Source organism: Somniosus microcephalus, chromosome 15, assembly GCF_052327205.1.
Source record: "Somniosus microcephalus isolate GS21.2 chromosome 15, FLI_Smic_1.0, whole genome shotgun sequence".
NCBI classification, from domain to species: Eukaryota; Metazoa; Chordata; class Chondrichthyes; order Squaliformes; family Somniosidae; genus Somniosus; species Somniosus microcephalus.
Genome location: NC_141001.1, coordinates 108,325,433 through 108,351,665, shown reverse-complemented (window position 1 = coordinate 108,351,665; position 26,233 = coordinate 108,325,433). Strand labels below are relative to the sequence as shown.

General features: G+C 48.7%; 1 protein-coding gene across 1 annotated transcript; it reads right to left on the bottom strand.

Annotated features, from left to right (window-relative positions):
* Nucleotides 1–966: 966 nt before the first annotated feature.
* On the bottom strand, nucleotides 967–24,596 carry slc35c1 (solute carrier family 35 member C1). Its single transcript, XM_086008235.1, has 3 exons — nucleotides 24,406–24,596; nucleotides 23,798–24,303; nucleotides 967–2,441 (listed from the first exon to the last, which is right to left on the bottom strand). Exons 1-3 carry the CDS (start codon nucleotides 24,507–24,509, stop codon nucleotides 1,882–1,884), a joined length of 1,170 nt encoding a protein of 389 aa, XP_085864361.1. The 5' UTR covers nucleotides 24,510–24,596; the 3' UTR covers nucleotides 967–1,881.
* Nucleotides 24,597–26,233: the final 1,637 nt, after the last annotated feature.

Below are 26,233 nucleotides of genomic sequence, written 5' to 3'. Positions count from 1 at the left end.
AGAGATATTCAAGGCGAGACGAGATGGTAATAGGACAGGTAAAGAGACAAAGGATGGCTCTAGATGAAGTGTGAAATGCGCTGGCAGAGTGAGAGACAGCTGCCATGTGGGAGAGAGAAAAAAAGGAAAAGGCACAAACCAAAAGTGTGGATAAAAAATATATAAAAATATGATGGGGGCCGAGGTTATGATCTGAAATAGTTGAACTTGATATCGAGTCCGGAAGGCTGTAAAGTGCCTAATCGGAAGAGAAGGTGCTGTTCCTCGAGCTTACACTGAGCTTCCGTGGAGCAATGCAAGAGCCCGAGTATGGTGAGGTCTGAGTGGGAATGGAGCGGCGAATTAAAATGACAGGCGACCGGAAGCTCGGGGTCACCCTTACGGACTGAACGGAGGTGTTCCGCAAAGCGGTCACCCAATCTGCGTTTGGTCTCCCCAATGTAGAGGAGACCGCATCGTGAGCAGCGAATACAGTATACTAGATTGCAAGAAGTACATGTATTTCCATTGACTATCACACCAAGTCAAAACCCGTGTGGTGCAATGGCAGGAACGAGAGTTCAAACTCCAGCTTGAGATGCAGCCTTCAGTCTCCACTGCCCACACTGCAAACACTGAACACAACAGCGCTGTTAAACAACTAGTCACTATAAAAGGAGGGCGCTGTACCGTAATCATTTAATCTGATTTACAAAGCGAAGGCGTTGCCTTTCACGTCCAGTACAGTTTATTGTTTGATCCTGTTCTTGTGACAACACACTTATAAGGAAGGTCAAACAAGTTTGCCTTCTTGGTGCAATCTAGCATTTACCTGCAGAGCTCTGTTGTTTGCAGAGGGAAATTGAAATCAGGGCGTTAAGCGCTGTAAAATGATATACTCTTTAATATTCAACTTAACTGCAAACACATTCTTTGTTATACTGTTGAAATTAACTTTTAAACCAAAAAACAAAAGTGTATGAAAACTTGTGGTAAAAGGAGTTATTTTATTCTCGAAGTATCAAAGATGTGTGAGACAGACTTTAATTGACAGGCTCAGCCCCGTTGCACGGTACATATAGAAAACCCCAATAATGAAACAGTATTTTTCAACCCAGCCACAATGTGTTTTCCCTTTCAGTGAAAATATAAAAAAAAATAATTTATACAATCAAATTACTTCAGGCTAAACTCGCAACAGAACCTTTCAGGTCTGAAGGTCCCGAAGGAGTTAAGATGCTCTTTGCTAAGTGGGAGTGTTAAAAAAAAAAACGATGAGTACACCTCAAGGAATTAAAAAAGAATCTCCTTTTTTGATCATCCTGCACCTCTTCCAAAGATATGAAACACGGATTGTAGGTGTACAGAAGCAAGGAATGGGGCAAAAGCAATCAGGGCTTTCACAAGAGGTTCTTTGGGAGTGTGGTAATAGCAAGAAAGACCCTCAATTTCAGAAAATGCTAACAAACAAGTGCTCCAGACCAATCCCCAAGTTATAGTAGGTGAAGTATGAAATAAAAGTATCCCCTGGAGTTTTTCTATTTAATGTACAGTACAATCTCAATTATCCGCAAGGACTTCCAGAGATAATCGAGAACTTGGATAACAGGAGTGGCAGGTGGGTGCTTGTTGAATGGCTGATTATCGTGGGTGGGCGGTCTGGAGAACTTGGAGCCGGGCAGATCAGCAAATATAGGTCAACCATTCCAGCGGACGGTCCATCTTATCTGCAGGGGGGGGGGGGGCGGGGCGGGGAGTGCTATAAAAGGGGAGCATTGTTGTGAAATCTTGATTGTTTGCCAATTTCCATTCTCTAACCATTTGGGTTCCCCTCCATCAGGGCAGACAATTAAGCTTCCACTGTACATTAAGTCTAACCGAATGCCCTTTTTTTCCCCCCTCTTAGACTCCGGCTTCATTCCTCTCACGGTTTTTGTTTAGCGTCTCGTCTTGCACTTTCTTCATCTCTAGTCCCTTCACCCAGGTGTATGCAAAGGAGCCGAAGAGGACCATCAGGTTGCTAGTCCACCAGAAAAAGGTCTTGACCTCTTCGTAGTAAGACACTGCCAGAATGGTTTGTGCACAAGCTTTGGCAGTGCCGGAGACATTGTGGGTCAAGGGGCTGGTGAATTTGATCTGTAGCCCAGTGACGTACCCGATAGCAAAACCAAACACACCGCCCAAGGTCATCACGCCCCAAAAGGTACTGCTGCTCATCTTGTCAAAGTGATAGAGTGTTTTCAGTTCCCCGGTGATTGCAATTAATGGAATAAAGAGGATGCAAGCGTTGACATTGTTGTAGTAGGTTAGTCTCCAAATGCTGCCATCGACAGCCGGCAGAACCTTCTTTGTGTATATGGCATTCAGGGACACACATAAACTGGCAATCACACCAAACATCACTCCAGTCCAGGACAGGCTGCCTGCCGCATCTTCTTGATTTAATCCCAGGCAAAAACCACCTGTGGGAAAGAAATGACAGAAATCATAAACAAGAGGCAGGAAAAGCTATATTTTTAATGTTCAGCTAGCGTCCTTCTATCACTTAAAGCATTGGCCTTTTGGTTATGGCGTGGTTAACACAATACTGGAAACTACACCAAGTTACAGTCCTTCAAGCTCGACTCGGGTTCCAGCCAGTTAGTTTATATTGACAAAAATAATGGCTGGCAACTGGTCTGACACAACCCGTATTACCTTTGGCCACAGAAGAGTGGTAGGAAAAGGGCTGGCAATTTCGTACTGAGAGTATTTATGTGCTTGTTCAGTGCAGACTAGGATGGGCTTGGCGTGCACGTGCGTAAATGCATGGAGCGTGGTAAATAAGGTTGGCGAGCTGCAGGCACAAGTAGCCACATGGGATTATGATATAATGGCAATAACGGAGACCTGGCTCAAACAAGGGGAGGGATGGGAACGTAATATTCCTGGCTGCAATGTGTTCAGGAAAGATAGGGAAGCAATAAAAGGAAGGGGTGGGTGGCAGTATTGATCAAAGATACTGTTACAGCATTAGAAAGAGACAATGCACTTAAGGGTTCAAAGTCAGAATCTATTTGGTTCGAATTAATCTATATATATATATAAATAAAAGGATAGGTCTATCTGTCTGTCTGTCTCTCTCTCTGGCCGGCTATACAATCAAAAGTTATAGAGCGTACCTACACATATGTTATATCAAAAGAAAGCTCATTAGGGGACTCTTGTAGGCGTATTTACTTTTTGCTTGGACAAAAATTGTGCTGACGGTATCCAAAAAACGTTCAAAATTCCTCTCATTATCTGCTCATTTGCATCGAGTGGGGGCGGGTTCATTGTGTGTGCGGACGGGCCATCCTACAGTTGAGTGACGTGATGATTGACCAATCCTACAGTTCAGTGACCTGACGGTTGACCAATCGGTGCATGTGTGGGCGGGCCTTATTCTGAACCGAGGTGAGTCGCCGCCATCTTGATTCCAAACTTTTCATTTCTTTTTCCCACTTTCTGCGTGTTTCTTTTCAAATCTACATTTCCAGCAAAAAAAAAGTTGCTTTTAAAACACAAATTGTTTTAAAAAAAAGTTAATTAATTTATAAATCTTTTCTCTAACATCTAGAATTTTCCTACCTTTCACCGTTTTTCCAGGCCTGTAAGCCTGGGCCTCTGTTGCCCAGCCACGCCCGAGCTAGGCACCACCCGTCGCGCTCAACAAGCGGCTCGCGATTGCCGCCATCTTTGTGAAGGCTGGAGGGGGCGGGCCTGAGCCGAGCGTCGCCACAGCCGCCATCTTAGTAAAGGCGGGTGGGGCAGGAGTCAGCGCGCGCGACTTGAGTCCGGCCGGGCCTCACGCGGTAGGTTGCGCGGCGGCGTCTCTCTCGCTCTGCTCTTCAAGCCGGCTCGGGTGGGGGGCGGGGTTTGGCAGATCAGGGCTCAGGGCTCGGGGCTCGTGAGATCGGGCCTCGGGAGATGGGGGGGGCGGGGCTCGGGAGATCAGAGATCGGGAGATCGGCGCTCGTGAGATAGGGCCTCGGGAGGGCAGGGGACAGGGCTCGGGACATCGGGGGGCAGGGCTCGGGACATCGGGGGGCGGGGCTCGGGACATCAGTGGGTGGGAGATCGGGGGGGCGGGACATCGGGAGCTCGGGGGGTGGGGCTCGGGGACTCCCCCCCTCCCCCTCCTTCCCCCCTCTCCCCCCCCCCCTCCAATCGCCGGCAGAGGGGAGAGGGTGGAGCTCGGGGGGTGGGGCTCGGGGACTCCCCCCCCCCCTCCCCCCTCTCCCCCCCCCCCTCCAATCGCCGGCAGAGGGGAGAGGGTCTGCTGGCTCCCCCCTCCCTTTCTCCCCCCCCTCCCCTCTCCCCCTCCCCTCACCCCTCCTCCTCCCCCCCCTCACCCCTCCTCCTCCCCCTCCTCCTCCCCCTCCTCCCCCCCTCCTCCTCCCCCTCCTCCCCCCTCCTCCTCCCCCTCCCTTCCCCCTTCCCCTTCCTTCCCCCTTCCCCCCTTCCTTCCCCCTTCCCCTTCCTTCCCCCTTCCCCCCTTCCTTCCCCCTTCCCCCTCCTCCCCCTTCCTTCCCCCTTCCCCCTCCCCCCCCCTTCCTTCCCCCTTCCCCCTCCCCCCCTCCTCCCCCTTCCTTCCCCCTTCCCTTCCCCCTCTTCCCTTCCCCCCTCCTCCCTTCCCCCCTCCCCCCTCTTCCCTTCCCCCCCTTCCCCCCAGTCGCGCTCTCTCTTCCCCCGTCGCTCTCTCTCTTCCCCCCAGTCGCGCGCTCTCTCTTCCCCCAGTCGCGCTCTCTCTTCACCCAGTCGCGCTCTCTCTTCCCCCAGTCGCGCTCTCTCTTCCCCCCAGTCGCGCTCTCTCTTCCCCCCCAGTCGCGCTCTCTCTTCCCCCCAGTCGCGCTCTCTCTTCCCCCCAGTCGCGCTCTCTCTTCCCCCCAGTCGCGCTCTCTCTTCCCCCCAGTCGCGCTCTCTCTTCCCCCCAGTCGCGCTCTCTCTTCCCCCCAGTCGCGCTCTCTCTCTTCCCCCCAGTCGCGCTCTCTCTTCCCCCCAGTCGCGCTCTCTTCCCCCCAGTCGCGCTCTCTCTTCCCCCCAGTCGCGCTCTCTCTTCCCCCCAGTCGCGCTCTCTCTTCCCCCCCAGTCGCGCTCTCTCTTCCCCCCAGTCGCGCTCTCTCTTCCCCCCAGTCGCGCTCTCTCTTCCCCCCAGTCGCGCTCTCTCTTCCCCCCCAGTCGCGCGCTCTCTTCCCCCCAGTCGCGCTCTCTCTTCCCCCCAGTCGCGCTCTCTCTTCCCCCCAGTCGCGCTCTCTCTTCCCCCCAGTCGCGCTCTCTCTTCCCCCCAGTCGCGCTCTCTCTTCCCCCCAGTCGCGCTCTCTCTTCCCCCCCAGTCGCGCTCTCTCTTTTCCCCCCAGTCGCTCTCTCTCTCTTCCCCCCAGTCGCTCTCTCTCTTCCCCCCAGTCGCTCTCTCTCTTCCCCCCAGTCGCTCTCTCTCTTACCCCCAGTCGCTCTCTCTCTTACCCCCAGTCGCTCTCTCTCTTACCCCCAGTCGCTCTCTCTCTTACCCCCAGTCGCTCTCTCTCTTACCCCCAGTCGCTCTCTCTCTTACCCCCAGTCGCTCTCTCTCTTACCCCCAGTCGCTCTCTCTCTTACCCCCAGTCGCTCTCTCTCTTACCCCCAGTCGCTCTCTCTCTTTCTCTCTCTTCCAACAACAACATGCCCTCAAAAATCCCTCGGCACCGCCGGGCACTTCAGCTAGTAAACAATAGAGGAGCTATTACGCCGCTGGCTGTATGCTATAGGCCACCAAATAGCGGGAAGGAGATAGAGGAGCAAATATGCAGGCAAATTGCAGGAAGATGCAAGAACTTCAGAGTAGTGATAATGGGCGACTTCAATTATCCTAATATAGACTGGGATAGTTACAGCGTAAAGGGCAGAGAGGGGGAGGAATTCCTGAAATGTGTACAAGAGAACTTTCTTGATCAGTGTACTTCCAGACCAACGAGGAAGGAAGCAGTGCTGGATCTAGTTCTGGGGAATGAAGTGGGGCAAGTGGCGTATGTCTCAGCAGGAGAGAATCTGGGAAACAGCGATCACAATAGGAAAAGGACGAGGAAAAATCAAATGTGAAAATACTCACCTGGAAGAGGTCTACTTTCAGTGAGTTGAAAAGGGATCTGGCCCAGGTGGATTGGAATCAAAGATTGGCAGGTGAAACAGTAACTGGGCAATGGGAGGCCTTCAAAGAGGAGATAGTTCGGGTACAGACTAGACACATTCCACGAGGGGGAAAGGAAGAGCATCCAAAGCTAGAGCTCCCTGGATGATAAAGATATAGGGGAAAAATTCCGTTGGTTAGCGCCTCCCGTTAGCACCTCCGGGGGGCGCTAGCAACTTAGCGCCCAAGTGCGGCGATTTTAGCGCTGCTTGCGAAAGTGATTTGTCATTTAGCGCTGGCGCTAAACACTACCGCCACGATCACTTGCGCCCACAAATCATGACACCATGCAAGCGTGTAACACCCTGGTAGCGCCCTGGACCGGAAATTGAGTCGCACCCTCTGCCTTAGCGCCTGCCGCTAAGAACGACAGGTAGAGGGGAACGTTTTCAAGTCGGGAAGGGACTGGGGGTGCGCTATTTAAAGGTGGGCGCTTCCTGCCTATTCTTATTGGCAAAAATCTTTGGTACACGCAGGTTGAGAGGGGGAGACACGTCTGGAGCGATTTAACGCTGTCCTAAGGATTTTGGTCTTCAGCACCACTTTTGAGGTTCCTAAGCGCCGAGCTCTTTCCTGAACCTATCCATTGGTGCTTCCAACACAATTGCTTTAGAGGTCTCTCCAGGCCGAGATTCAAGGCTACAATGAGCAGGGAGTGGCTGGCCAGCAAGATGGCCCTTCCCCTTTAAGAACTGGACAGCGCCAGTCTGTCTGGCTTCCATGGTAACTGGCATCGCCTGAGCTTCGGTAGCGTTCTGAGGTAGCGCCTTGCTCCCCGACGCTAGCACCTTAAGAGAGGTGTGTAGTGCGGTAAACCACTGTTATTGTTGTTCACCGTTGTTGTTGTTGTTGCACACTGTTGTATCTATGCATGCCTCAGCTGACTCCGCCCCTGGCTCCACCCACATGCCCAGGTATAAAGGTGACTGCTCTGCAGCCCCCTGCCTTCTTGGAAACCAGTCAACCACGAGAGGCATGCTCTGTTTCTTTGTTAATAAAAGCCTTTTAGTTACTCTCCTAACTCGCCGTCTTTTATGAGTAATTGATAGCGCATCATGTAGCACCTGATTTAACGCTCAAATCACCCCCAGGGGCGATAGAGGCGAATTTTGCAGTCGGAGGCGATAATTAGCGCCGGGCTCTCAACTTTGCGCCCGGCCAATATTAGCGCCCTGAAATGGGCAATACCCAATTTTTCCCCCATAGAGATTAAAAAAGGAGGCTTATGATAAATGATGGGTTCATCATTCAGTAGAGAACCAAGCTGAATACAGAAAGTACAGAGGAGAACTAAAAAAGTAAATAAGAGGGGTAAAGAGAGTGCATGTGAATAGATTAGCGGCTAACATATAGGTAGTCAAAAGAAGGGTGGGGGCCAATTAGGGACCAAAAAGGAGATCTTCTTATGGAGGCGGAGGGTGTGGCCGAGGTACTAAATGAGTACTTTGTGTCTATCTTCATTAAAGAGGAGGATGCTGCCACTGTCACAGTAAAGGAAGAGGTAGTAGCAAAATTGGATAGGATAAAAATAGATCAAGAGGAGGTAATTAAAAAAAGTCACCCGGTCCGGAAGAGATGCATCCTAGGTTGCTGAGGGAAGGAAGGGTGGAAATTGCAGCGGCTCTGGCCACAATCTTCCAATCCTCCGTAGATATATGGGAGTGGTGCCAGAGGACTGGAGGATTGCAAATGTTACAACTCTGTTCAAAAATGGGCAGAGGGATAAACTACAGGCCGCTCAGCCCAACATCGGGGGTGGGAGAACTTTTAGAGACATTAATCCAGGACAAAATTCATTGGCACTTAGAAAAATATGGGTTAATAAATGAAAGTCAGCAGGGATTTGTTAAAGACAAATCATGACGGAGAGGGTTGATGAGGGTAGTGCAGTTGATGTGTGTATGGACTTTCAAAAGGAGTTTGATAAAGTACCACGTAATAGGCTTGTTAACAAAATTGAAGCCCATGGGATTAAAGGGGCAGTGTGGATACAAAATTGGCTAAGGGACAGAAAGTGGAGAACGACTGTTTTTCAGACTGGAGGGAAGTGTACAGTGCTGTCCCCCAGGGGTCAGTGTTAGGATCACGGCTCTTGTTGATATATATTAATAGAGTTATACAGCACAGAAAGGGGCCCTTCGGCCCATCGTGTCTGCGCCGGCCATCAAGCCCTGTCTATTCTAATTCCATTTTCCAGCACTTGGTCCGTAGCCTTGTATGCTATGGCATTTCAAGTGCTCATCTAAATGCTTCTTGAATGTTATGAGGGTTCCTGCCTCTACCACCCTTTCAGGCAGCGAGTTCCAGATTCCAACCACCTTCTGGGTGAAAAAGTTTTTCCTCAAATCCCCTCTAAACCTCCTGCCCCTTACCTTGAAACTATGCCCCCTGGTTATTGACCCCTCTACTAAGGGGAAAAGTTCCTTTCTATCTACCCTATCTATGCCCCTCATAATTTTGTACACGTCAATCAGGTCCCCCCCTCAGCCTTCTCTGCTCTAAGGAAAACAACCTTAGCCTGTCCAGTCTCTCTTCATAGCTGAAACGCTCCAGCCCAGGTAACATCCTGGTGAATCTCCTCTGTACCCTCTCCAATGCAATCACATCCTTCCTATAGTGTGGCGACCAGAACTGCACACAGTATTCCAGCTGTGGCCTAACTAGCGTTTTGTACAGCTCCATCATAACCTCCCTTCTCTTATATTCTATGCCTCGACTAATGAAGGCAAGTATCCCATATGCCTTCTTAACCACCTTATCTACCTGTCCTGCTGCCTTCAGGGATCTATGTACATGCACACCAAGGTCCCTCTGATCCTCCCTAGGGTCCTACCATTCATTGTATATTCCCTTGCCTTGTTAGTCCTCCCAAAATGTATCATCTCACACTTTTCAGGGTTAAATTCCATTTGCCACTGTTCTGCCCACCTGACCAACCAGTCTATATCATCCTGCAGCCTGAGGCTTCCCTCCTCGCTATTTACCACTCCACCAATTTTCGTGTCATCTGCGAACTTACTGATCATACCTCCTACATTTATATCTAAATCATTAATGTACACTACAAACAGAAAGGGACCCAGCACCAATCCCTGCGGTACACCACTGGACACAGGCTTCCAGTCACAAAAACAACCTTCGACCATCACCCTCTGCCTCCTGCCACTAAGCTAATTTTGGATCCAACGTGCCAAATGCCCTGGATCCCACGGGCTCTTACCTTCTTGACTAGTCTCCCATGCGGGACTTTGTCAAAAGCCTTACTGAAGTCCATGTAGACTACATCAACTGTACTACCCTCATCCACACACCTATTCACCCCCTCAAAAAATTCAATGAAATTGGTTAGACATGATCTCCCCCTGACAAAGCCATGCTGACTATCCATGATTAATCTTGCCTCTGCAAGTGGTGACTAATTCTGTCCCTCAGAAATTTTTCCAATAATTTCCCTACCACTGATGTTAGGCTCACTGGCCTGTAATTCCCTGGTTTATTCCGACTACCCTTCTTGAATAATGGTACTATGTTAGCTGTCCTCCAGTCCTCTGGCACCTCCCCTGTGGCCAGAGAGATTCTGAAAATTTGTGTCAGAGCCCCTGCAATCTCCTCTCATGCCTCACACAGCAGCCTGGGATACATCTCATCTGGGCCTGGGGATTTATCCACTTTTAAGCCTGCTAAAACCGCTAGTACTTCCTCCCTCTCAATGCTAATTTGTTCAAGTATATCACAATTCCCCTGCCTGATTTCTATGCCTACATCGTCCTTCTCCATAGTGAACACAAATGCAAAATATTCATTTAAAACCTCACCTATATCTTCCGGCTCTACACACAGATTGCCACTTTGGTCCCTAATGGGCCCTACTCTTTCCCTGGTTATCCTCTTGCCCTTAATATACTTATAAAACACCATGGGATTTTCCTTTATTTTGCCCGCCAGTGTTTTTTCATGCCCCCTCTTCGATCTCCTAATTTCTTTTTTTAAGTACCCCCCTACACTTTCTATACTCCTCTAGGGCTTCCACTGTTTTTAGTCCTTTGTATCTGCCAAATGCCTCCCTTTTTTCCTAATCCATTCTTCCATATCCCTTGACACCCAGGGTTCCCTAGGCTTGTTGGTCCCACCCTTGACCTTTATGGGAACATGTTGATGCTGTACTCTCTCTATTTCCTTTCTGAAAGGCTCCCATTTCTCTGATGTGGATTTTCCTACAAGTAGCTGATCCCAATCCACTTTGGCCAGATCCTGCCTTATCATATTAAAATCAGCCTTCCCCCAATTTAGAACCATCTTTGTCATTTTCCATGACTACCATAAATCTCACTGAATTATGGTCACGGTCACCAAAATGCTCTCCTACTGACACTGCTACCACTTGCCCGGGTACATTCCCTAGAATTAGGTCCAGTACTGCCCCCTCTCTTGCAGGACTTTCTACATGCTGGCTCAAAAAGCTCTCCTGGATGCACTTTAAGAATTCCGCACCCTCTAAGCCTTTCACACTCTGACTATCCCAGTTAATATTGGGGAAGTTGAAATCCCATACTATTATTACCCTATTATTTCTACACTTCTGAGATTTGCCTACATATCTGTTCCTCTATCTCCTCCTGAATGTTTGGGGGCCTATAGTACACTCCCAGCAAAGTGCTTGCCCCCTTTTTGTTTTTAAGTTCTACCCATATGGCCTCATTAGAGGAACCTGGTAAGATATCATCCCTCCTTACTGCAGTAATTGACTCCTTGATTAATATTGCGACACCCCCTCCTCTTTTACCCCCCCCCCCCTCTGTCTCGCCTGAAGACTCTATACCCCGGAATATTGAGCTGCCAGTCCTGCCCCTCCCTCAACCATGTCTCTGTGATAGCAACAATATCATACTCCCATGTGTTCATCAACACCTTCAGTTCATCTGCCTTACTCGCAAGACTTCAGGAGGACATAGGCAGACTGGTGAAATGGGCAGATGAAATTTAACGCAGAGAAGTGTGAAGTGATTCAGTTTGGTAGGAAGAATAAGGTGAGGTAATATAAATGATATGGTACAATTTTAAAAGGGGTGCAGGAACAGAGAGACCCAGGGGTGAATGTACACAAATCTTTGAAGTTGTCAGGACAGAAGTCTGTTAAAATGGCATATGGGATCCTTGTCTTTATAAATATCTCCAGACCAGAAAGCAGAGGCTGCAGCTTTTGACAGTTCAGCGGCCATTCTGCTTTCTGTGCCGGTGAGCTGAGGGACTCCCGAGAACTGAAGGAAGGAAGCCTGCCGGAGAAAGTAAAGGTAAGTAAAACTTATTAAAACACTTTACATTTACCTCTGCACACATGCACCTATCACTCACCTGCACAATGGACATCTCGACCCCTCCAACCCCTGCAGATCGACGGCCCGCCTCGCGAACTTGGCGTGGTTCGGAGCCGTCGGGAAGCCCACACTTCAGGGCTAAAAATAGGGATTAGGCAAAAAACTGCCTGTTAACTACCTGTTAACAGGCAGTTAATTGGCACTAATCCCCTTCCTGCCTCGGGGAGGCGGCTCCCAGCACAGGTCGGGTCCCCACCTCCTGGGACATTGGCACGGAGGCGGGTTGGGGGTGGGATGGGTTCCTGCCCCCCCGATTCTGTAATTTTCCCACCATTCCGCCTCCAAACCCGTCTCCTCGGGGCTTGGAAGATCGAGCCCATAGAGTACAAAAGCAAGGAACTGCTTTATAAAACACTGGTTTGGTCTCAGCTGGAGTATTGTGTACAATTCTGAGCACCACACTTTAGGGAGGATGTGATGGACTTAGAGAGGGTGCAGGGCAGATTTACTAGAATGGTACCAGGGACGAAAGACTTCAATTATGTGGAGAGACTAGAGAAACTGGGGCTGTTGTTCTTAGAGCAGAGAAGGTTAAGGGGAGATTTAATAGAGGCATTCAAAATCATGAAGGATTTTGATATAAATAAGGAGAAACTGTTTCCAGTGGCAGAAGGGCCAGTAACCAGAGGACACAGATTCAAAGTCATTGGCAAAAGGACCAGAGGCGACATGAAGAAAAAAAATTTACGTGGCGAGTCGTCACTGCCTGAAAGGGTGGTGGAAGCAGATTCAATAACAACTTTCAAAGGGGAATTGGATAAATACTTGAAAAAGAAAGATTTGTAGGGCTATGGGGAAAGAGCAGGGGCGAGTGGGGCTAATCGGAGAGCTCCTTCAAAGAGCCGGCACAGGCACGATTGACCTCCTTCTGTGCTGCGGCACGATTGACCTCCTTCTGTGCTGCGGCACGATTGACCTCCTTCTGTGCTGCATCGCTATGATTTATTTAAAAAAAATGGGATTCTAAGTTTAACAGTTTGATCAACTTGTCCTGCCACATTGAAGGATTTGTGTGGCCGAAATCGCTAAATGCCTCCGCTCTTCTACTCCTTTTAATGTTTGACTTTTTAGCACATATTTTCCTCTCTTCATTCTGCCTCAAAGAATGTGTCATCTCACAAACATCTTTGCATTAAATTTCATAAGAACATGAAGACATAGGAGCAGGAGTAGGTCATTTGGCCCCTCGAGCCTGCTCCGCCATTCAATAAGATCATGGCTGATCTGATCTTGGCCTCAACTCCACTTCCCTGCCCGCTCCCCGTAACCCTTGACTCCCTTACCATTCAAAAATCTGTCTATCTCCACCTTAAATATATTCAATGACCCAGCCTCCACAGCTCTCTGGGGAGGAGAATTCCAAAGATTCACGACCCTCTGAGGCCGGGATAAAAACCGGTGCGAAGACCGAGGCCCGACCAGATCGGACCAGGAGAGCACCGAGGCGGCAGTACAAAAGCAGGAGAGAGGTGAGGCTTACCAACTCAGCAGCAGGGAGAGAGGTAAAAAGTAATCAGAGTGTGACGTCACCAGGGAGCAGGTAAGTGATTGGTTGGTGAGTATTTCTCTTTTTTAAACTTTAACTCTGTAGTTTATAGTTACTAGGGTCTTTTCTGGTGTAGCAGGGACTGTTGGTAGACTATACAACCACCTTAGAGATATCTTTAATTGGTGATAGTGAATTAATTTAAATTAATTAAAGGGTAAATCATGCCAGGAGAGCCCAGCCCCGTGTTATGCTCCTCTTGCTCTATGTGGGAATTCAGGGACACTGCCGGTGCCCCTGATGACGTGTGCCGGAAATACATCCAGCTGCAGCTACTAGCAGACCGCATTGAGGCGCTGGAGCTGCGGGTGGATGGGTTGTTGAGCATTCACGATGCGGAGAGGGTCGTGGATAGCACGTTTAGTGAGTTGGTCACACCGCAGGGAAGGGCTGCACAGGAAGAAAGGAAATGGGTGACCACCAGGCGGAGAAATAGAAGCAGGCAGGTAGTGCAGGAGACCCCTGTGACCATTCCCCTCTCAAACAGGTATACCGATTTGGATACTGTTGAGGGGGATGACTCACCAGGGGAAGGCAGCAGCAGCCAACTTCCTGGCACTGGGGGTGCTCCTGCTGCCCAGGAAGGGAGGAAAAAGAGTGGGAGAGCAATAGTGGTAGGGGATTCTATAGTAAGGGGAACAGATAGGCGTTTCTGTGGCCGCAGACGTGAATCCAGGATGGTTTGTTGCCTCCCTGGTGCCAGGGTCAAGGATGTCACTGAGCGGCTGCAGGGCATTCTGGAGGGGGAGGGTGAACAGCCAGAGGTCGTGGTCCACATTGGTACCAACGACATAGGTAAAAAGAGGGATGAGGTCCTGCAGCAAGAATTTAGGGAGCTAGGTGGAAGATTAAATAGCAGGACCTCAAAGGTTGTAATCTCTGGATTACTCCCGGTGCCACGTGCTAGTGAGTATAGGAATAGGAAGATAGAACAGATGAATGCGTGGCTAAAGGGATGGTGCAGGAGGGAGGGCTTTAGTTTCCTGGATCACTGGGTCTGCTTCTGGGAAAGGTGGGACTTGTACAAGTCGGACGGTTTACACCTGAACCAGAGGGGGACCAATATCCTTGCGGGGAGGTTTGCTAGCACTGCTGGGGGGGGTTTAAACTAACTTGGCAGGGGGATGGGATACAGAGTGGAACTATAGTAGGGGGTGATTTGCAGCCAAATACGGAGGAAAAAACAAGTCAGCTGGGAAGGCAGAGCAAATATGTGAAGGCAAAAGGGAATATGGCAAGGCTAGAAGGCATTTATTTTAATGCAAGGAGTCTTGCAAATAAGGTGGATGAACTGAAGTTGTTGTTGAACACATGGGAGTACGATATTGTTGCTATCACGGAGACATGGCTGAGGGAGGGTCAGAACTGGCAGCTCAATATTCCGGGGTATAGAATCTTCAGGCGAGACAGAGGGGGGTGTAAAAGGGGAGGGGGTGTTGCAATATTAATTAAGGAATCAATTACTGCTGTAAGGAGGGATGATATATTAGCGGGTTCCTCAAATGAGGCCATATGGGTAGAACTTAAAAACAAAAAGGGGGCAAGCACTTTGCTGGGAGTGTACTATAGGCCCCCAAACAGTCAGGGGGAGATAGAGGAACAGATATGTAGGCAAATCGCAGAGAAGTGCGAAAATAATAGGGTAATAATAGTGGGGGATTTCAACTTCCCCAATATTAATTGGGATAGTCAGAGTGTGAAAGGCTTAGAGGGTGCAGAATTCTTAAAGTGCATCCAGGAGAGCTTTTTGAGCCAACATGTAGAAAGTCCTACAAGAGAGGGGGCGGTACTGGACCTAATTCTAGGGAATGTAGCCGGGCAAGTGGTGGAAGTGTCAGTAGGAGAGCATTTTGGAGACAGTGACCATAATTCGGTGAGATTTAAGGTGGTCATGGAAAAAGACAAAGACGGCCCGGAAATAAGGGTTCTAAATTGGGGGAAGGCCGATTTTAATATGATAAGGCAGGATCTGGCCAAAGTGGACTGGGAGCAGCTATTTATAGGAAAATCCACATCAAAGCAGTGGGAGACTTGCAGAAGGGAAATAGAGAGAGTACAACGCCAACATGTTCCTGTAAAGGTCAAGGGTGGGACCAACAAGCAAAGGGAACCTTGGATGACAAGGGATATACAAAAATGCATTAGGAAAAAAAGGGGGGCTTTTGGCAGTTACAAAAGACTAAAGACGGAGGAAGCCCTAGAGGAGTATAAAAAGTGCAGGGGCATACTTAAAAAAGAAATTAGGAGGGCGAGGAGGGGCCATGAAATAACACTGGCGAGCAAAATAAAGGAAAATCCTAAGATGTTTTATAAGTATATTAAGGGCAAGAGGATAACCAGGGAAAGGGTAGGGCCCATTAGGGACCAAAGTGGCAATCTGTGTGTAGAGCCAGATGATGTAGGCGGGGTTTTGAATGAATTTTTTGCATCTGTGTTCACTATGGAGAAAGACGATGTAGACATAGAAATCGGGCAAAGGGACTGTGACATACTTGAACATATTAGCATCGAGAGGGAGGAGGTACTAGCGGTTTTAGCAGGCCAAAAAGTGGATAAATCCCCAGGCCCGGACGAGATGTATCCCAGGCTGTTGTGTGAGGCAAAGGAGGCGATTGCAGGGGCTCTGACACAAATTTTCAGAACCTCTCTGGCCACAGGGGATGTACCAGAGGACTGGAGAGCAGCTAACGTAGTACCATTATTCAAGAAGGGTAGCAGGGATAAACCAGGGAATTACAGGCCAGTGAGCCTAACATCTGTGGTAGGGAAATTATTGGAAAAAATTCTGAGGGACAAAATTAGTCTCCACTTGGAGAGGCAAGAATTAATCGGGGATAATCAGCATGGCTTTGTCAAGGGTAAATCATGTCTGACCAATCTGATTGAATTTTTCGAGGGGGTGACTAGGTGTGTGGATGAGGGAAATGCTGTGGATGTGGTTTACATGGATTTCAGTAAAGCTTTTGACAAAGTCCCGCATAGGAGACTGGTCAAGAAGGTAAGAGCCCATGGGATCCAGGGTGCCTTGGCGCGTTGGATCCTAAACTGGCTGAGTGGCAGGAGGCAGAGGGTGATGGTCGAAGGTTGCTTTTGTGACTGGAAGCCTGTGTCCAGTGGGGTACCTCAGGGATCGGTGCTGGGTCCCTTGCTGTTTGTGATCTACATAAATGATTTGGATGAGAATGTAAAAGGTATGATCAGTAAGTTCGCAGATGACACGAAAATTGGTGGGGTGGTAAATTGCGAGGAGGAAAGCCTCAGGCTACAGGACGATATAAACGGGTTGGTCAGATGGGCGGAAAAGTGGCAAATGGAATTTAACCCTGAAAAGTGCGAGGTGATGCATTTTGGACGGACAAATAAGGCAAGGGAATACACAATGAGTGGTAGGACCCTAGGAAGTACAGAGGGTCAGAGGGACCTTGGTGTACATGTACATAGATCCCTGAAAGCAGCGGAACAGGTAGACAAGGTGGTTAAAAAGGCATATGGGATACTTGCCTTCATTAGCCGAGGCATAGAATATAAGAGCAGGGAGGTTATGATGGAGCTGTACAAAACGCTGGTGAGGCCACAGCTGGAGTACTGTGTGCAGTTCTGGTCGCCTCACTATAGGAAGGATGTGATTGCTTTAGAGAGGGTGCCGAGAAGATTCACCAGGATGTTACCTGGGATGGAGCGACTCAGCTATGAAGAAAGACTAAACAGGCTGGGGTTGTTTTCCTTGGAGCAAAGAAGGCTGAGGGGGGACCTGATTGAGGTGTACAAAATGATGAGGGGCATAGATAGGGTAGACAAAGAGGAACTTTTCCCCTTAGTAGGGGGGTCAATAACAAGGGGGCATAGATTCAAGGTAAGGGGCAGGAGGTTTAGAGGGGATTTGAGGAGGAACTTTTTCACCCAGAGGGTGGTTGGAATCTGGAACTCACTGCCTGAAAGGGTGGTAGAGGCAGGAGCCCTCACAACATTCAAGAAGCATTTGGATGAGCACTTGAAATGCCATTGCATACAAGGCTATGGACCAAATGCTGGAAAATGGGATTAGACTGGACAGGGATTGATGGACGGTGCAGACACGATGGGCCGAAGGGCCTCTTTCTGTGCTGTATAACTCTATGAGAAGAAATTCCTCCTCATTTCCGATTTCATTTCTAAAGTCTGAGTAGAATATTTTTTCTTCAATTGTAAGATGGGGGTTTTTAAACTCCCTGCGTTGTGGCTCACACGTCCACTAAATCGTCAAATTAAATCTGTCCTTTAGCGAGCATGAATAAAAAAAATAAATGACCAAGTTTAGAGGTAAAAGACCACAGTAGGAGCGCCCAGACTGCTTGCAGCAGTGCAGCGTGTAACAAACTGAATGTCTGCTGCACGAGAGTTTGGAACATAGGGACAGGAATAGGCCATTCAGCCCCTCCAGCCTGCTCCACCATTCAATTAGATCGCGGCTGATCTGTATCTTAACTCCATCTACCCGCCTTGGTTCTGTAACCCTTAATACCCTTGAAATTTTCAATGGACCCCCCTAGTCGCAACAGCTTTTTGGGGGGGGAAAGAGTTTTTCAGATTTCTACTAGCCTTTGTGTGAAGAAGTGCTTCCTGACATCACCTCTGAAGAGCCTGGCTCTAATTTTAAGGTTATGCCCCCTTGTTCTGGACTCCCCCACCGGAGGAAATAGTTTTTCGCCACCTAACAATAGGAGGACTCGACTCCTTCCTAAAATAATGTTCAATTCTGATTTAAAAATGTTTTTTTTTTTTTTTTTATAAAAAGACTGGCAAAAGTGTGTTGGGTTGGGGGGGGGGCGGGACGGGGGGTGTTGGAGAAAGAGACAGAAATAGATATTTAGGCTGCAATTTTCCCAGCGCTCATTGGTGGTGGGTCAGCTGTGAAATTTAAAATGATCGACAGCAGGTCGGGAACCCACTGTAAAAACGCACACCCCTGCATTTCCCGGTGTCAGGTCTGCCAGCGCTGAGCAGACCAAACAGGCAGTGGCGGGGGACCCAATTCAAATCATTAGTGGCTTGTTTCCAGCCACTTAACAATGCTTTTTTCCCAGCTTTTGAACTTTCACAGGTCTCCCACCAGTTTCCCGCTGTGCCTAGACCTCATCTGTGAAGCTGAGGCGGGAGGTCAGTGGCCATTGAATCAGCTGATGAGTTGACAGCTTCAAATGTCAACTCGAAGATCCCAGCTGATTGAGATATATTCCGTTAAACACTAGCATCTCTAAACTGCATTTCCACTACAGATTTGGGATGCTGCAAGTCTTTACACAAGTCTCCATGCAGTCTGGCCTCATTACCTCTCCAACCATGACAGACCGCTTCTTTCATCTCTACTTCACCTGCCATCTATTCCATCAGCATGGGTGTACTTTATACTCGCTCACCTTGGTCCTCAGAATCTGACCACGATCAGCCCCAACACCAGCAGCCCCGACAACCTTCTCCACAATCACCTGATGCTGCACAGGACAGGGGGCATCAGCACCCGACCACATTGCTGCTTGGGACGCCAGGGACGGCCTCACCATGGCCAGATTTACTTCACTTGATGCTGCACACCCTGGCTGCCACATGATGTGCCAGGTTGGCACTACCCCACACCAACAACATAAAGCATCCCTACAATGCCCAAGCCATTCCTTTCACACTCATCATTATTTGGGAGGGGGGGGGGACCGTTATGTCTCACCATTCACTGCAACTCACTAAGCCACTTCCAAATGTGCACACAGATCTGGCCAAGAAAGCAAAATGTTGAAAATAAAGATTTCAATGTTTGACACTACATTAACAGAAACTTTACACGAACATTGGATAAAACACCCAAGTGTTGTTGTGCAGTTAGTTGGTATGATTGGACTAGGATAAGGGTGAGTGTGATGGGTGGCTAGTGAGATGGGGATGTGATAATGTAGATAGAGAGGGATGGGTGGTGGTGCAAGGTAAGTTGGTGTGAGTAAGGATGTGCAGGAGTAGGGTAGGGAAGGCAGCGTGATGGGGATGTGATGAGTGGCACAGCAGGATGAGGTTGAGTGTAGCTTTGCAGTAACGTTTCGTGAGCTACTGAGATCATTGAAAGGTTTGTGCCACTGCAGCCTGGTCCTCCTGACAACATCCCTGCTTGTGCCCTCCTGTGCAATGTGCAACCAGACTGCATTGGTCTCCTGGGGAGGTCTCTTCCGCCCATGGGAAGGGAAGAGAACCTCCCTGCGTGCTGCGACTCCCTCCATAAGCATATCGAGGGATTCATGCGAGAGCCTGGTTGCAGCCCTGCACCTCTGTCACGCTCGTGAGTTATTGCAGCTTGTGCGTCCAGGTCCTGGAGTAAACCCTCATCTTTCTGACTCAGAGATGAGACTCCAACCACTGAGCAAAGCTGATAATTTGATCAATGTTTACATTACATTCAAAAACATTTTTGAAGGAGGAGTGCATTAAATCACATCCGATTTACTTTAAGTTCTGTTGTTTGCAAAAGATAATTATAAAACACCCATTGTTATTTAGCTCATAAATTGTTCTATAACTGTTTTGGCCTGATGATTCAGAGGTTAAGACCGCTGCTTGTTCAACATTGAGTAGATTGGGCCTATACTCTCTGGAGTTTAGAAGAATGAGAGGTGATCTCATTGAAACATATAACATCCTTAGAGGGCTTGACAGGGTAGATGCCGAGAGGCTGTTTCCCCTGGCTGGGGAGTCTAGAACTAGGGGCCATAGGGCTGGATTTTACGAACCTCGGCGAGTCCGTGGCGGGTGATGTTGGTGGCGGGTCCCGGCCCCGCTGCTGGCTCCAGCCCGCTGTGTAGAATGAATTTCCCCGAGATTGGGCTCGTTAAGCCCGCCCAGCGCGTTTCCCGGCCAATTAGAGGAAGCGGGTCTGGTGACATCATTTGAAGGCGTGTCATCAGCCGGTTTCCTTAAAGGGACCATGTCCAAATTTCATTTGACATTGCTGTCACTATTCTACAGCATGGAGGTGCTGCAAACACTGACAATGAAAGGTGCAGGGTTGCACCCTGGCTCTCCCATTACTCCCTCCATATGCTTATGGAGGGAGTCACAGCACACAGGGAGGTTCTCTTCCCTTCCCATGATGGAGGAGACCTCCCCAGGAGATCAACACAGCCTGGTTGCACATTGCAGAGGAGGGCACAAGCAGGGATGTGGTCAGGAGGACCTGGGCGCAGTGCCGTAAACGTTTCAACGATCTCAGTAGATCACAAAATGTTAGTACGAAGCCACACTCAACCTCATCCTGCTGTGCCACTCATCACATCCCCATCACTCTGCCTTCCCTACCCTACTCCTGCACATCCTTACTCATACCAACTTACCTTGCACCTCCACCCATCCCTCTCTATCTATATTGTCACTTCCCCATCTCACTAGCCACCCCTCACACTCACCCTCATCCTAGTGCAATCATACCAACTAACAACACACAAGGGTAGGTACCGGTGTGTTTTATGCAATGTTCATGTAAAGTTTCTGTTAATGCGGTGTCAGACATTGAAACCTTTATTTTCAACACTTTGCATTCTTGGACAGATTTGTGTGCACATTTTGGAAGTGGCTTAGTGAGTTGCGTTGAATGGTGAGACATAACGGAAGTCCCCGCAATGCTGATGAGTGTGAAAGGAATGGCTTGGGCATTGTAGGGATGCTTTATGGTGCTGATGTGGGGTGGTGCCAACCTGACGCATCATGTGGCAGCCAGGGTGTACAGCACCAAGTGAAGTAAATCTGGCCATGGTGCGGTCATCCCTGGCCTCCCGGGCAGCAATGTGGTTGGGTGCTGATGCCCTGTGTCCTGTGCAGCATTAGTTGATTGCGGAGAAGGTTGGTGTTGTTGTTGGTGCTGCTGGTGTGCCTGGTGTTGGGGCTGATCGTGGTGGGATTCTGAGGACCAAGGTGAGAGAGTATAAAGGGCACCCATGCTGATGGAATAGATGGCAGGTGAAGTAGAGATGACAAAAGTGATCTGTCAATGGTGGGAGAGGCAATGAGGTCAGACTGGATGGAGACTTGTGTAAAGATTTGCAGCATTCTGAATCTGTATTGGAAATGCAGTTTGGAGAAGCTAGTGGCTAAGGAAACATTTCCCAATTAGCTGGGAGCTTTGACTTGACATTTGAAGCTGTCAACTCATCAGCTGATTCAATGGCCACTGACCTCATAGTCATAGAGTTATACAGCACAGAAAGAGGCCCTTCGGCCCATCGTGTCCGCACCGGCCATCAAGCCCTGCCTATTCTATTCCCATTTTCCAGCACTTGGTCCGTAGCCTTGTATGCTATGGCGTTTCAAGTGCTCATCTAAATGCTTCTTGAATGTTATGAGGGTTCCTGCCTCTACCACCCTTTCAGGCAGTGAGTTCCAGATTCCAACCACCCTCTGGGTGAAAAAGTTTTTCCTCAAATCCTCTCTAAACCTCCTGCCCCTTACCTTGAAACTATGCCCCCTGGTTATTGACCCCTCTACTAAGGGGAAAAGTTCCTTTCTATCTACCCTATCTATGCCCCTCATAATTTTGTACACCTCAATCAGGTCTCCCCTCAGCCTTCTCTGCTCTAAGGAAAACAACCCCAGCCTGTCCAGTCTCTCTTCATAGCTGAAACGCTCCAGCCCAGGTAACATCCTGGTGAATCTCCTCTGCACCCTCTCCAATGCAATCACATCCTTCCTATAGTGTGGCGACCAGAACTGCACACAGTATTCCAGCTGTGGCCTAACTAGCGTTTTGTACAGCTCCATCATAACCCCCCAGCTCTTATATTCTATGCCTCGGCTAATGAAGGCAAGTATCCCATATGCCTTTTTAACCACCTTATCTACCTGTCCTGCTGCCTTCAGGGATCTATGTACACGCACACCAAGGTCCCTCTGATCCTCTGTCCTTCCTAGGGTCCTACCATTCATTGTGTATTCCCTTGCCTTGTTAGTCCTCCTAAAATGCATCACCTCACACTTTTCAGGGTTAAATCCCATTTGCCACTGTTCTGCCCACCTGACCAATCAGTCTATATTGTCCTGTAGCCTGAGGCTTCCCTCCTCGTTATTTACCACCCCACCAATTTTCGTGTCATCTGCAAACTTACTGATCATACCTCCTACATTCATATCTAAATCATTAATGTACACTACAAACAGCAAGGGACCCAGCACCGATCCCTGCGGTACACCACTGGACACAGGCTTCTCTTGACCCCTCCACGGTCTCCGTGTTGTCATACTGCTTGTTGGATGAGCCAAAATTTCCTCCAATTGAACATTGGGAGGACCCAAGTCATTGTCTTCGGTCCCCGCCACGAACTCTGTTCCGTAGCTACCGACTCCACCCCTCGCCCTGATCACTGTCTTGAGGATGAACCAGATTGTTCGCAGCCTTGGCGTCCTATTTAATCCTGAGCTGACCCTATATCCTCAGCATCACCAAGACCGCCTACTTCCACCTCCGTAACCTCGCCTGGCTCCGCCCCTGCCATGACCCATCTGCTTCTGAAATTTTAATTCATGCTTTTGGTAAATCCGCTATTCAAACGCTCTCCTGGCCAACCTCCCATCTTACACCCTCCATAAACGTGAGCTCATCCAAAACTCTGCTGTCCGTGTTCTAACTCGCACCAAGTCCCATTCACCCATCACCCCTTTGCTCACTGACCTATATTGGCTCCTGGTCCACCAACGCCTTGACTTTAAAATTCTCATCCTCGTAGTCCCTTCATGCCCCCTCCCCTCCCTATCCATCCTTCTCCAGCCTTCCAAGAACTCTGCGTTCTTCCAACTCTGGCCTCTTGTACATCCCCCACATCCTTTGCCTTGCTTTCAGCTGTCTAGATCCTAAGCCCTAAGCTTCCCTCCCTAAACCTCTCTGCCACCTCTCCAATTCCTTTAAGACTCTGCTACCTTTTTGACCAAGCTTTTGGTCACTTGTCCTAATGTCTTAAGAACATAAGAAATAGGAGCAGGAGTAGGCCATTCGGCCCCTCGAGCCTGCTCCGCCATTCAATAAGATTATGGCTGATCTTCGACCTCAACGCCAGTTTCCCGCCTGATCTCCATATCCCTTGAGTCCAAAAATCTATCGATCTCTGTCTTGAATATACTCAACGACTGAGCCTCCACAGCCCTCTGGGGTAGAGAGTTCCAAAGAACCACAACCATCGGAGTGAAGATATTTCTCAGCTCAGTCTTAAAAGGCCGACCTCTTATACTGAGATTTTGACCCCTAGTTCTGTACTCTCCAGTCGGGGGAAACAGCCTCTCAGCATTTACCGTGTCCAAGCCCTCTAAGAATTTTATACGTTTCAATGAGATCCATCTATTAAACCCCAGAGAGTATCGGCCCAATCTACTCAATCTCTCCTCATAGGACAACCCTCTCATCCCAGGAATCAATCTAGTGAACCTTCGTTGCACCGCCTCCAAGGCAAGTATATCCTTCTTCTTTGACTCGTGTCACTTTTTGTCTGATAACGTTGCTGTGAAGCGCCTCGGGACTCTTTACTAAGTTCAAGGCGCTAAATAAATGCAAGTTGTTGCTGTTTGTTTACCCCACATGCATAAATGTTGCAAGCAATATTTATAAACAGTGTGCATGCCTTAGTTATCCTCTGCAGCCAGCACTCCTGTGGAAAATGGGCAATCACTACATGCACTGTGAAATACCATAAAGCTGGCAGCAAAAACGTCCATTACCTATGATGATACCGCAGCACAATATGGCATTGAAGGAGGTGGTCTGCTTCAGTATCACATAGGAGAGCAGGACGTTGAAGACAGTGGTCAGGGAACGCCCAATGTTGTAGAAGGCCACCCCCACGTACTTGAGGCACAAATTGTTAAAGGTTATCATCCCGATGAAGACCAGGGACAGAGGCAGGACCCCCCTGGAAATCTTGGGGTCGCAGCCAATGGACGGGAAATCCACCAGGCTGGGGCAGAAGACGGCCAGCAGCTTCAGGAGCCAGCACAGCAACACCGTCACCGCACACTGGAAGAAAGTGACAAAGAGCGGCGCGTCCAGCCGCAAGTCCGGGCTGTCCAACAGGTACTTGTTCAAGAAGACCATGGTGATGGAGACGAACCAGTACAGGACCACCACGCAGGCGATCTTCGCCGCCTTGGCTACGAAGGATTCCGCCTTGCCCAGCTCCAGGTTGAACAAGGCCATTTTGAGGATGTTCGATCGTTTCAGCGGCGTCCTGTTCATGGTGTGCAAGAGAAATGAGATTAAAGACACAAGCGCATGCAAAGAATGTGTTTTCAAGTGTTAAACGCGGAAGAAGAATCAAAATAACATTTACCAGTGCAAATAATAAATAAAAGACGAACAAAGAGCTGCAGCTACCCCAGCGGAACAGATACAGCCACAGGCTCGCGCACGCCGCATTTCCGGGTAACGTTCCATTCCGTGTGTCAATTTCTCCGTCGCTGGGCGACCGGCGAGCCAATGGGATGCCACATTCCAGCGTTGCTCCAGGAAGCCCAGCCTCAGCCTCAACAGCCACAACTTGTGTACTCTTTTAATAATAAAATAATAATCAACTTTATTGTCATTGTTAGTGCACAAGTGCAGTACAACGAAATGTAGGCTTGCGGCTCCCGAGAGTGTACATTTAAAATCAAATCAACTTTTATTGTCATTGTTAGTGCACAAGTGCAGTACAACGAAATGTAGGCTTGCGGCTCCCGAGAGTGTACATTTAGATTAAGACATTTAAACATTCAACATACATTTGGCTTGTAATACATTAACATAAACATAACCATAATAAAGTGCATTGGCAGATGTGCAGGCTTCAGAGTTTATTTGTGGAGTTCAGTAGGATGACAGCCCTGGGAAAGAAGCTGTTCCTAAATCTGGTCGCACGGGTGCGAATGCATCTGTAGCGTCTCCCAGATGGCAGGAGGGCGAACAGACTGTGGCTGGGGTGGGTAGGGTCTTTGATGATGGACCGTGACCTCCGTAAACAGCGTTTCTGGTATATGTGCTCTATGGTCGGTAGCCGGGTGCCGGTAATGCGTTGGGCAGTTTTGACTACCCGCTGCAGAGCTTTCCGGTCATAGTAGCTACAGCTGTTTAGGTTAAGACATTTAAACATTCAACATTCATTTGGCTTGTAATACATTAACATAAACATAGTAAAGTGCATTGGCAGATGTGCAGGCTTTAGAGTTTATTTGTGGAGTTCAGTAGGATGACAGCCCTGTAAATTGACTGTAAATTAATAAAACTTTAAATAATACTTAACAAATTAAATTAAAATTTGATTATCCGGGTTGATAACGCACTCCAGTCCCCGTGGCGCCCACCGGTCGCGGAATGCCTCAAGCCCAACAACGTGTGTAGTGTGTCAGTCAGTGGGGTAAGCGCTCTTACACGCTCTGCTCAAAATCATGTTTGAAGGTTGTGGGTTCAAATCGTGGATCAGGATTAATTGCAAGTAAGATTGACTTTCACCGAGGATAAGTGCCATAAATCAACCAAGGAGTGGAGGACAGGAGCATCAGAAGACAGCATATCTATCGCCTCAGTCAGAGCAAGATTCGAACCCAAATGTCAGAGGTAAGTGGATAATACTCTATATTAAACCACCGCACCACCTAATCCCTCTTGATTAAAACGTTCTTCGTTTCTACACAGTCTTCTCCATGCTAAGTATAACAGTGAGCAAATATGGACTTCACAGCTGTGGGTCCTCAGAATTGTTTGCTGGACTCAGTAACATTTATTAAAGAAAGACTTGCATTTACATAGCGCCTTTCACAATCTCAGGAAGTCCCAAAGTACTTTTTGAAGTGTGGTCGCTATTGTAATGTAGGAAACGCGGCAGCCAATTTTACGCAGAGCAAGGTCCCATAAGTGATAATGATCACATAATCTGTTTTTTTGGTGATGTTGGTTGAGGGATAAATATTGGCAGGACTCCCCTGCTGTTCTTCCATATAGCGCCATGGGACCTTTTGCACCACCCGAGAGAGCAGACGGGGCCTCGGTTCAACGTCCCATCCAAAAAGACAACACCTCTGACAATGCAGCACTCCCTCAGTAGTGTCCGCCTGGATTTTGTGCTCAAGACTCTGAAGTGGGACTCTGAACCCACAAACCTTTTGACTCAGAGGCGCGAGTGC

Bases quoted from the DNA above. Each gene is read 5' to 3' on its own strand.
- slc35c1 (XM_086008235.1), bottom strand. From the start codon at position 24,509: ATGGAACGTTACCCGGAAATGCGGCGTGCGCGAGCCTGTGGCTGTATC. The intron at 24,304-24,405 runs GTAAATGTTATT...CACCATGAACAG, and splicing joins TTTATTTATTATTTGCACTG to GACGCCGCTGAAACGATCGA. The intron at 2,442-23,797 runs GTAATGGACGTT...TCTTTCCCACAG, and splicing joins GTGCTGCGGTATCATCATAG to GTGGTTTTTGCCTGGGATTA.